The 12,372-nt window shown below is 35.8% G+C and overlaps 1 protein-coding gene across 12 annotated transcripts in view; it reads right to left on the reverse strand.

Moving 5' to 3' along the window:
- PARD3 (par-3 family cell polarity regulator) overlaps nucleotides 1–12,372 on the reverse strand; it is a 741,470-nt gene that overhangs the window by 187,025 nt on the left and 542,073 nt on the right. For 8 of the 12 annotated variants that reach the window (XM_043965636.1, XM_043965630.1, XM_043965627.1 and 5 more), the window contains one exon: nucleotides 5,587–5,697. The exons of the other annotated variants lie outside the window; for them this stretch is intronic. In XM_043965636.1, the coding sequence (XP_043821571.1) occupies nucleotides 5,587–5,697 (111 nt within the window). The remainder of the gene's footprint in view (nucleotides 1–5,586; nucleotides 5,698–12,372) is intronic. 12 annotated transcript variants of the gene reach the window in all.

Genomic DNA, 12,372 nt, shown 5'->3' on the forward strand with positions numbered 1-12,372 from the left:
TTCAGAAAATCACCAAGCATTGCTGGTATTTGAAGTGGAGAGAGGTTTAGCATAAGTCAACTAGAAGGAATGATCTTATTTACGAACAACTTTTCATCAGTCGACTGACTACTCCATACATCCTGTCCCCATGGAATACATATACAAATATCAGACAACAGAAATGATGGTGCTCAACTAATAATCCCATTGGCTTTCCCTCCTAAGCAAACCAAGGCTGCTATCACAGAGTGTGAACTATCTATCACTTAAATGCCTATGTAAAATTCCCAGGAAAAAAATAAGCAAATCCTTCCTGATTCAAGATTTAAACTGAAATTCTCATGTTGATAATACATTCGAATCTTTGAATGGGAATTCTATATCATAGAAGCAGTAGGAAAAGCTGACAAGAAGTGAAATCTACTGATCAGATAAATATCCCCTGAAATGTGTTTCTAAACTATAGCATTTGTTCTTTATCAAATCTTAGAAACAATTAAGACCTAGAAGGGTCTTTACAGCTCCCTGTAAATTATCCTGGGACTTGATTGCATCTAAAATACAAAAATCCAGTTGAAATAGGGAGGTGAGAAATATAGATGTACCAAAATAATGCCAATACTGTGGGAAGAAGATCTAGACATTATAGGTGAGAAGCAGGTGAACTTTGGAATTCCCACTGTAAAAGAGACAATGTTTTCAAATACACTAGAAGTCTTCTCAGCTTTTCGAGGTCTACAAGGCAATCCAGACTTGAGTAGTATGATCAAGACAAATCTGTGTTGGATTGTGAGCTTATTAATGAGAGTCATCAGTGGCATTTACATAATGCTTTAGGGGTTGCAAAGCACTTTATATACATTAATTATCTCTGGTGCTCACGATCATCCCATGAGGCACACGTTTTTATCCCCTTTTACAGATGAGTAAACCAAAGCTAGGAGAGGTTCAGTGACTTGTCTAGCATCACACAGCTGGTGAGTTGAGCTTAGTTCCTCCAGATTCTAAGCCTAACCATTGTTCTTCTATGCCAAGCTATCATAGTGGCAGGCACTCTATTACACCATTGGTGGCAATTGATCTTGGTGATTTTTTTTTTGAAGCATACACAATCTGAATACATAAGAAAGTTATAAAAATGATCATTCCTTCTGACCCAGTGAGACCTTTATGGGAACTATACTCCAAGGAGGTTATTAAAAAGAATAAAGACCTACGAGGACCAAAAAAATAGACACTGTTGATTTATTCGTAATAGCAAAAACAAAATAATGAAACTCAAAACAACCTGTCTTCAGCAACTGGGGATTGGCCAAATATGATGTGGCCTCTAAACATGATGGAATATGATTGCACCATTAAAATGACAAATAAGAGAAATATAAAAGTGAACACAGCATAATTAGAAACGCGTCATGACTACACGAAACAACAAAAGCAAAACTCTAACAGTGTGCAGTTGAAAAAGGGATTTGAAGAGACCAGGGTAAATGGGCTCTTGTGTTGCTGGGGGCACTATTTGTTTCTTTTCTTTTCTCTTTCTCTTTCTTGTCCCCCTCTATGAAAATTACATGCCTACCTACCTACATACCTACCTACCTACATACATACATACATACATACATACGCAGAAAGGAGAGAAAGAAGGAGGAAAGAGAAATACAGAGAGATCTATATATGAATTAAGTCTGTTTTTTAAAATATTAAACTTGAATACTCAAATGATCTGAAATCTCATTAACTGTAGAGTTCCCCACATTCATGAACATTACAACCTATCCTGTATAGTTCTTATTCATATCCTCCCTAAACTTTGCCTCTAGTATGCTGGAATCCTCCACCAAAGTTCTACTCTGGTGCCTCATTATGTCATGACATTAAATGTTCTTGGATGTTATACCAGTGGAGCAAAAGCTTTGGCCAGTTCTCCCATTCCAGAAAGCTCCTAAGCTTGGCTCTAGGAAGAGAGTGCTTTCTGAAGACCAGTTCTACTAATCATGAAGAGGCACAAATCCACTAGGCTGGCCATCAGAGGATGAAAGTTTCAGGAGCCATAGCAATGCATAAAATAGGAGAAAATAAAAAAATTTAAACCTCACAAAAAGAATCTCCAAATTCATAGAAACTATAATGATGAACCAAGAAATAGCAGACAGTTCACTGGCAATCAGTATTAAGCAAGAACAGCTTGTGGCCTAAGAAAGGGTAGTCTATATATTTTTAATTCTTCTATCAAACAACGTAGTTTTCCTTGGTCATTCATTAAGAAAGAGTATAGCTTCCAACCTTAAATACAGAAATATTCATTCAAGTCAACATTATAGCAGAAAGATGAGTACATTTAAACTGAGGTTCAACATAGTAAAGAAATTAAAAAATAATAAATACTAATATTATTAACTGGTTCAATAAGTGATAAAGCCCAACACATTATTTGGATGGTCTAACTTACAAAATCTATCAGAGTTTAGAGAAAATATTCTTGTAAAAATGTTATTGTTTTAATACAAAGACAAAGTATAATAATTCTTAAATTATGGGCATAATTGATTTTTTAATGGACCACTCATTTATTCTCTGACCCCCAAGGATTTTGATTCTAAGCCTTTTATACATAGATTCATTATGACCAATCGAGTTCCCAGAAGTGTTGCATCATTAGAGGTGCCAAGTTAGAGATTTCGAACGAAAGATAAAATAAACCATGTTGCTAACCAATAAATATTACCGCTAGAACCATGATGAAGAAACCATCATTGGCTGGGAATATTCTACTGTGTTCTCTAAAATTGTTTTAAAATTTTTTATCAAAATATTTAAACTATACTGAAGCATAGCCCTTATGAAAAGATATAAGGTAACATATCAAAAGGGAAAAGAAAGTTTAGAAAAGAATCCTTCTTTTGCATATAGCCATCAAGACTGGGAAGTGGATACCACTTATTTCAACTGCTTCACTATTGTGATCGGATTGCATTCTCTCTGAATAATATGGTTGTAATTACAAATTTGGACTTATCAAGACAGATACATGCTTATGCATACATCCTTCTTGTTCTATGAAAAAGACAATTCAGGGTAGCACCTTCTAATTTAAGTCAATAAAATGCTTCTATATATGAACTAACCAAAAAATATGAGGAGTTAGGTCTACATATGGGGAGTCTCTTGGTAAAATGAAAGAAACACAAAATAGCTCATGACTAGACAATTGGAAAGAACCAGTAAAATCAATACAGAATCAGATAATAAATTCAAGCTCTGTGTATAGAACTCATGTTGTAAGATATTTAAATGTTGCCTATTTATTTACTCCATCTATAAAATGGGACTGGTCATCTTTTGTAACTTTAATATAATGCCAAGGTTATCAAGTTGTTGAACAAGGCAAACTTCTCTTCAAATCCCTCTGAAAATTGAGATAAGGAAGTAATGGATGCAAATACTGTACACCTGTAACAATATATTCACTCTCCTGTATAATTGCAATAGGCTGTTAATTATGCTTCTTGTCTCTCCCTCCTTGAATCTATCCTCCATATAACTACAACAGTGACATTCCCAAAACACATATGTCCATGTCACTACTCTGCTTAAGATGTTTCAATGGCTCCCTCCTCCGATTCCATCCACGATAAAATACAAATGCTTCTCTCATTGGCATTGAAATACCTTCACAATCTGGTTCCTATCTCTATTATAAACAACCTTAACTACGTTATGTCTCATGAACTCTGCATTTTGGATTATTTCCTGTCTTCCTGTAACCAGGTGGCACTGAGTGGTTCCTCGCTCCCCTCACGATTACCTTCCACTTGTATATATGGGTGTGGGTATACATGCACATACACATATATGGATGGTACACAGTTATTTTCATGTTGTCTCCCATTATAATGTCAGCTCTGAAATCAGGGACTCTGTTTTTGCATTTCTTTGTATCCTTGGTACTTAGCAAAGTGTTTGGAACACAGTAAGATCTTTATCCATGTTTATGGACTAAATGAATGTTGTGATACAAAAAATTCCATCCTTCCTTTACGTGCCTAGAATGCTCTCTGTCCTTTTTCTCTTGGAATCACTAGCCCTTTAATTTAATGATCAGCTAAGGAATCATCTCCTACATGAAGCCCTTGCTGATGGCCAGTTATCATTGCTCTTTTTACCACCTCACCCTAACTTATTTGTTTTGTATTTACTAATATGGATACATGTTAGATTGTAAGCTCCTTATGGGCAAGGAATAACTTTTGCCTCTTTTTTGTATCCCCAGCATTTAGCACAATGCCTGCCTGGTACATAGTGGCTAAGGCAGGAACTATTTCTTTCTTTTCTCTTCTTTTCCTTTTTTTTGGGGTGGGGGTGTGGGGGAAGGGTTGGTGTGTCCTCAGCACCTAGCCCATTGCCTGACAAAGAGCAGGTATCTAATAAATGCTTACTGAATTTAAGTGTCTATGTGATCTACCACTAGCTGGCTCTCACTCCAGCGTAATGAATTTCAAATTATTTTTCCAAATATGAATCTTGTGGTACACTGGTCTTAGGTGTAATCTTGGCTTTTGTTATATGCTACTTAGCTCTGATTCAAGCTACATGAATTTTTCTTTTAAAAATGAGCTACAGTTGCTCTATCCTATTCTGAGAGGTATTACAAAGAATAAAAAAATAAAATAAAGCAGCCTGAAACTTCTGGAAGAAAGGTGGTATTTAATATTTATGCTATTTAATTTCCTCCCTGCTTCTTTAAAAAGAAGGTTGAAAACACTCCCACCCCACATGGAAGAATGCCCAGAGCTTCTGTTCCCCATTACTACCATGGGAAAGTTTGGAATCACTGAGCATTTTTGAATGTATTCTATTTAGAGATACTTTAAAGAAATAATTTAATTTCTTTAGCACTATATCTTTAAAGCTATCCAAAAATAAATGATAATATTCCTGGCCACTAATTTTAATAGGAAAAACATCAAATTTAAGTGGAGAATATCAAGAGAGCTGAAAAATGAGGGGCTGGCAAAAACTTTTTTTAAAGAACTAGAGATTTAAAAGACAGCAATGGTGGGAAGGCAAACAAGAGTGACGTTATACTTTATAAATTAACATTTTAAAATGTGAAAAATTTAAATGTAAAACATTTGAAAATATAAAATTTACTAAAAGTTCCTTTAAAAAACACCTTAAGTCCTGTTAAAAGGGTATGTAATAAACTAGCTTACCAATACGTAGGCAAAGTTTAAAGTGTTTTTGTGCTTTTAAATTTTTCTAGAACGACAATCTATTTCATTTTTCAAATTTGCTTACACCACTATGGCCAACTACTACCTTCTCTGTAAAGGATGTTGAAGAGAGACACCCGCCCCCAGCCCCAAACTATCTTTGATTCATCAAGTGAATTCAGTATTCCTGTCTTTCTTGACATTATATTGATTCTACAAGCACCAGTATTTGAATTATCAGGCAGTGGAGGACTATATGAAATTCATCTGAAAGCAAATCCTTCGAGTGTATGAGTGTGTGTGTGTGTGTGTGTGTGTGTGTGTTTAAAGAAGAAAAACAACAAAGAAACCTCCCTCTAAAGAGGTTTAATCAAATGCTTTAATCTACCTCTCCTGTTCTTGCTTCATTCGTATTCTCTCCTCTTCTGAAGTAAGGGCTTCCTGTACTTTTATTTTACCCGATTTCTCAATCTTGTCATCTTTTCGATGTTTGCCAAACCTGTTAATAACAAAAAATCTAACTTGTCAATTCAACCAAAATGAGTTTTCTTTCTCCTTTCATAAAGATATATGCACTCATTGTAATATGAGCTACCTCTTAGGGGGAAGATAGAGATGCTCATACCTCCTGCAGTGTTATTCAGTATGGATATGTCTCATTCAGATTCTCTTCCTTCATTTTTAATAAAGAATCTTCCAAAGAGAACCATTTTGGATTATATAGCATTCATAGTTTTTATCATGAGTAAAAAAAAAAAGAAACAAATCAGGTCATATTTATTAAATATTCAATTAATTTATATGCATTCTGAACAGTTCTGCTATTGGAAGATGGAAATGAAAGTTAAATGGTCATGGTGTGGGTCTTTTTTCCTCACTTAGGAACTACAAAAGATAATCCACAATCATCTATTTAATAATCTCCTCATAAACAACCAGTCTTTTTTATTTCCACAGCCAAGTTTATTGGACACATTCATCATAGTTGAAAAACTGACAAAGAACGCCATGTTTGTAAGGTTTAAAGTACAAAAGATAATTTGCATTGCTATAATACTTTGTGCTTATTAAATTGGGAGTTTTAAGGCATTCTCATCAAATGCTCTCTGAAATCTGATGAAAAGAGATAGCCAATTGTGGCATCTTTGAGTTGGAAACTCACACATGAAGAAAAACCACAGTTTACTAATAAAGGCAATGGCAAGGCACATGACTCAAAATTGGTCAGTCTGAGCTTTTACAGAGGGCTTTCTGAAATAAAACCTGCTTAAGAGCAAGCTGAGTTTGTGCATCCCAATGAACTCTGCAACCCCCTAAATGTTTTAGAAGTGTTTTTCCTTGGTTCTTTTGCTTTCTCTCATTCAAAGCAAAAAAAAAAAAAAATCCAGAATGTTTGCATTATAGACCCTCCAATAATACTGATCTGTAATCACTGTCAACAGATAATGTTGGGAAAAAAAGGAAGTTCCTGTTTTGAGAGTAGTTATTTAATAAAAAGCCTGTAAGTACAAGCAATATGGTGAGCACCTTCCTTTGAAGGCATGTTCCTTAAGGTTTCTAGGACTTAAAAGGTTACACTCACCATTAATCACTGCCAAAGGGAAGAGCAAGACCAGCAGGGTTGGGGAGAAGGCATTCAAAAAGGAGGCCGAATCAAGGTGGTTAAAAAATAGAAAATAAAACACTTTAATAAAGAATAGTTTTGAAGGTGGCATGTAATTCAATCCATATTAATATAAACCTGGTTTTAAATATAGTCTACATATCAATGCTGAAGTATGCTGATTATTTTTAATCCTTGCATGAATTCATACATTAGTGAAGAATTAAATCTTCAAAAGTGCTAATAGGAGCAAAAGAATAACAAATCTTAACATTAAAATAGAAAAAGGAGAATAGAAAACTCTACTTTTAGAAACACACATGCCTTCTCAGCTTAGGACCTGACCTTAACTTTATACAGAAAACTGATGCTATTTTCTCCTCTCCTCTTCATTACAATCATCACAATTTGATTTCAACCCTCACTATTTCCAAGTTTACTCCTGTTTCTAATAAAGGAATTGTTGCTTAGTCATTTTTTCAGTTGTGTCTGACTCTTTATGACCCCATTTGGGGTTTTCTTGGCAAAAATACTGAAGAGGTTTGCCATTTCCTTCTCCAGCTTATTTTACAGGTAAGGAAACAGACAAATGGAGTTAAGTGTCTTTCCCAGGGTCATACAGCTAGTAAGGGTCTGAGGCTGAATTTGCACTCATAAAGATGAGTCTTCCTGATTCCAGGCCCATTATTCTATCCACTGGACCATCTACCTGCCCTGAAGAGGTAGGCTTACTCTTTACCAAGGCCATCCTCTTCATATGTACCTATGATTCCATTCCCTCCATCTCATTTTATCTCCCAGTAAATTACATGCCTTATCTGTCTATTGCATCTCTGTCTTTATTCCCTTTGATTTCTCTCATTTCAATCTCTCTCCATCAACTATTTCATAACCTGTGACTTAGAAACATATCTAAGTCTGTACCATCATAGCAAACCTTTACTCGATCCTACCATCTCTACTCATGACCATTCATTATCAAACTCCCCTTTCTCAGCCAAACTATTTGAGAAAACCAAACATTTCCTTTGCTTTCATTCTTTTCTTAAGCCTCTACATTATGGTTTTTAATTCATCACTCAGTTAAAATTCATCTTTCTATTATTTTTTATTTAAATTTCCCACATTGCATGTAAAAACCAAATTTTAACATTTGTTTTTTTTAAAATTCTGAGTTCCAACTTCTCTCCTTCCTTTCTTCCCCATACCTCTCATTGAAAAGGCAAGCAATTGGATATAGGTTATATGTGTGCAGTCACACAAAACATATTTCCATGTTAATCATGAAATTTGGCTATCATATTCCTGAAGGTTTTCATTTCAGGAATATTTTCAGGAAGTGATCATTAGATTCTTTCAATTAATATCAGGGCAGTTTTCCTTGATAATTTCTTGAAAAATGATTTCTTGGTACTTTTTTTGATCATAGCTTTAAGTTAGTCCAATAATCCTTAAATTATCTCTCCTCAATCTATTTTCCAGGTCAATTGTTTTTCCAAGAGATATTTCACATTTTCTTCTATTTTTTTTCATTCAATTTTGTTTTATTGCAACTTGATGTCTTGTGGAGTCATTAGTATCCACTTCCCCAATTCAAATTTTTAAGGCGTTATTTTCTTCATTGAGCTATTGTACCTTATTTTACATTTGGCCAATTCTGCTTTGCAAATTCTTTTTCTCTTCATTGGATTTTTGTGCTTCTATTACCAATTGGTCTATTCTGCTTTTAAGATATTTTCTATAGCATTCTTTTTTTGTGCCTCCTTTACCAGACTGTTGACTCTTTTTACATGATTTTTGGGGGTATAACTGTAATTTCTTTTCCCACTTTTTCTTCTACTTCTCTTATTTGCTTAAAAAAATTTTTTTTCAAGGTCTTCAGGGAATTCTCTTTCAGTGAGAGACTAATTCGTATTTTTCTTTGAGTCTCTGGATGTAGCAGTTTTGATTTTGTTGTCTTTTTCTGAGCTTATGCTTTGGCCTTCCCTGTCACCATAATAAGTTTCTAGGGTCAGGATCTTATTTTTGTTGTTTGCTCATTTTTCCAGACTATTTCCTGAATTTTAACTTTATAGTAAAGTTGGGCTCTGTTCCCAGGACAGAAGAGGAACTTTCCCAAGCTACAGGTTTGTTGTGCAGCCATTTTCAAAGCTAATTTTGGGGTTCTTTAAGCTTTCAGTTCTTCCAAGGTGGTATGATCTAAGGAGAGGTGTGTTTCTTACTCTCCTGGCTTGCGCTCTGATCTATGAGCAACCACCAGCACTCTTGACCAGGGTTCCCACTCCTTTGTGGCCACAAGCTCTGGTATACTAGTGCTCCTTTTTATCCTGGGACTGAGAACCAGGACTGTATCCCAGATCCAAGTATGGGCAATGCAACAGAGACCTGTACCCAGTGCCAGAAAAGGGACCCTTGTAATCTCCTTCTCTTCAGTTATCCAACCCCCTTACCATCTGTCTCTGCTACCAGTGATTCATTCACATCCAAGGTCTACTGCTGGTTTGTTGGGACTTGGCCTGTGCTAGCATAGACTAAGCTGGACTGTGTTCCACTCTCACACTGGTGCCACAGACCTTTGCTGTCAACTTTCTAAGTTATCTTGGACTAGAAAACTGTTTCCTCCCCCCATCCCTTTTGTGGGTTCTGCCACTCAGAATTTATTTTGAGGCATCACTTCCCTATTACCACTAGGATCAATCAACAAGCAAACATTTATTAGATCTTAAAATAAGCATGAGGGATATGAAGAAAAAAATTTTTTAAATTCCTACTCTCAAGGGGTTTACATTCTAATGGGGGAGATTCTCTCTATAAATATGTATATAATATAGAAGAGATAGAAGGTAACTTTAGATGAGAAGGCACTAGAAACTGTGGAAATTGAGTAATACCTCCTATATGAGGTGGCACTTGAGCTGAGTTTTAAATATCTTCTTTCTGATAGAAAGCTGTTTATGGGCAGGCCCTTCCTACCTTTCTGGTCAACTTACACATTACTATTACTACCCTCCACTGTTTAGTCATAACGGGCTTACTTTCTCCTCACACATATGACTCTACATGTTTGCACTGGCAGTCCAACATGCCTGGAATGCATGCCACCATCTTGAAATTTCCTTCAGGATTCAGCTCAAGGGCCACATTCTAAGGGAAGGCTTTCCCAGTGTCCATACCTACTAGTCCCTTTGTCTTTGTGGTTAACTTGTATTTAATTTTTGATATTTTATAGAGAAAGGCAGTACTGTGTAATAGAGCAGCTAGTTGAGACAATGGATAGAGTGCCAAGGATGGAATCAGGATGACCTGAGTTCAAATCCTGCTTCATATATGTATTAGCTATGTGACCCTGGGCAAGTCACTTCACCCTGTTTTCCTTAGTTTCCTCATCTGTAAAATGAGCTGTAGAAGGAAATGGGTAACCACTGCCAAGAAAATCCTCACATGGGGTCTACATGGGTCACGAAGAGTCAGACCAGACTGAAAAGACTGAATGATAGCAGCACTGTGTAATGGGGAGGGAGCTGGATCTGAAGCCAGGATAACCTGGATTCAAGTTCCATTCTACTGGTTGAAACCCTTTACAAATTATCTTCTCAGTGCTCTAGGTGACTCTCTGGCAACGGGTTGGATAGAAGGTGCTGACCAGCGTTACTGCTGGGGTAGTTCCTCACCCAAGAGTTGCCTCTACCAATGAAATCATAGATACATTCCCTTTCTTTATGTTTTATATGTAACTAAAATGGGAGCTCCAAAAGTCTTAGAGCAGTTTTATGCTTTAATAGGTACGCTCCCCCCAAAAAAGAGAATCAGTGTTAACCCTCAAGAAACTTGCATCTCAATGGGGCAGGCAGCGTGCTTTAGTGCAGTATCTAAGTTTCACTACTTAAAACTGCACTAAGCCTTTTGGGATGCCATATATATGCCTACCCCATTAAAATGCAAGCTTCTTGAGAGCCAATACTGAATCAATCAGTTTTGTTTCTGTACTACTGAAATTTAGCCCATTACCTAGAATTTAGAAGACATTTAATACATAAATATCTCTTGATATATGACTGAGGTCCATTTTTCTGTTCTCCCTCTTCTGTTTTAATTTCAGAATTGTAATTTCTTAATGTTAATAATAATTTTAATAAGGAATAAACTATATACTACAATCAGAGCTACTCACTGTTAGTCCTATGTAGATGCATTCATACATATGAATATGTATGTACATTTAGACACACACCTTTGCAATGTGGCATAGTGGATAAAGAGCAGACACCTCTGAGTCAGGAAAACTTGAGTTCAAGATACACCTCTGATACGCATTTACTATGTTATCCTGGGGAAGTCGTTGACACTTGTTTTTTCTAGATGACTTTCCAGGACTATGAATTGCAGAAAAATTACTGTCCTAAACAGGTAAAGCCCATTTCTTCGTGAAGACATTTAGATGTCTGACTTTGTTCCAGGTATAGCTCAGATACAACCTCTTCTGAAAGTATTCTTTTCCTCCTCAAATATTTCTGGGGTACTTTGATGTCTTCTTTGCGCTCACTGATTGTGTGTGTGTGTGTGTAGACTTGTAATTCCAACAGTTACTGAATTCCTAGGTTAGAAACCCCATCCACCAATGCAGATCAGTAATTGGTCTGTACCTCTTCTAGTTGTAGAAAGTTGCTTGGGGAATACTATCAGGAGAGTACTTTATTCACGGTCACATAAACAAATATGTGTCAGATAGAATTTGAACTCAGGTCTTCCTGGCTCAGAGATCAGTCCTTTAATCTACCATACTACACTTACTATGTACATGTTTACTTAAATATAAGTTGCTTGAGGCCAAGAACTGTTTCTTTTTATGCCCAGTGCCCAGCATGTAGTAGGTACAATATTTGTTGAATTGACACAGACTGGGAATTCAATCATTTTATCATTTCGTCCAGTGATTTGCATCTCTCTACATTCAAGCCCAAGAACAATCGTGTTAGAGCCTGAATGTGTGATTTTATTGATATAGAGAACAATTGGGTGAGTGAGTTATCTAGGCACAGTGAAAAGAATTGTGCAAATGTATGGTGGCAGAAAAGGCATATTAGGTTCAGTGAACAGATAATAGTTCAGTTTAAGGCTAAAACGAATTTTAACAAAATACATGTAATTTCTATGTCCTTCGTTTCAAAAGAGGTGCATGACAATAGAAATATTTGCTCAAAACAACTCATAGGCACTAATGGTTCAATCTGATGGTTTCTAGCTACAACAGCAGCGCTTTGCTCTTTTACCTATTCATTTGTCAAAGAACTTTTATTGCCTCAAACTGAGCTGCAAAAATTATTACTATCATAAAAATATCATGTATTCACATCTGAAAAATCTCTAACTTTGAGATTTTATGTTATATAAAATGAGTCAGAACCTCCATAATTCTACAAAGCTCAAAACTCTATCAAATTTATTTACAATGAATCGTTTGTATTGGCAACCATTTCAAAGGTGCCGTTTTCCCTTTTTTATAAGTTTTCTTCGGATGATAGCATGTCATCATATTCTTTTCAGGAAAATATTGGTCATTTTCCTAGAATA

This window comes from Dromiciops gliroides, chromosome 5, assembly GCF_019393635.1.
Source record: "Dromiciops gliroides isolate mDroGli1 chromosome 5, mDroGli1.pri, whole genome shotgun sequence".
Lineage (NCBI taxonomy): Eukaryota > Metazoa > Chordata > Mammalia > Microbiotheria > Microbiotheriidae > Dromiciops > Dromiciops gliroides.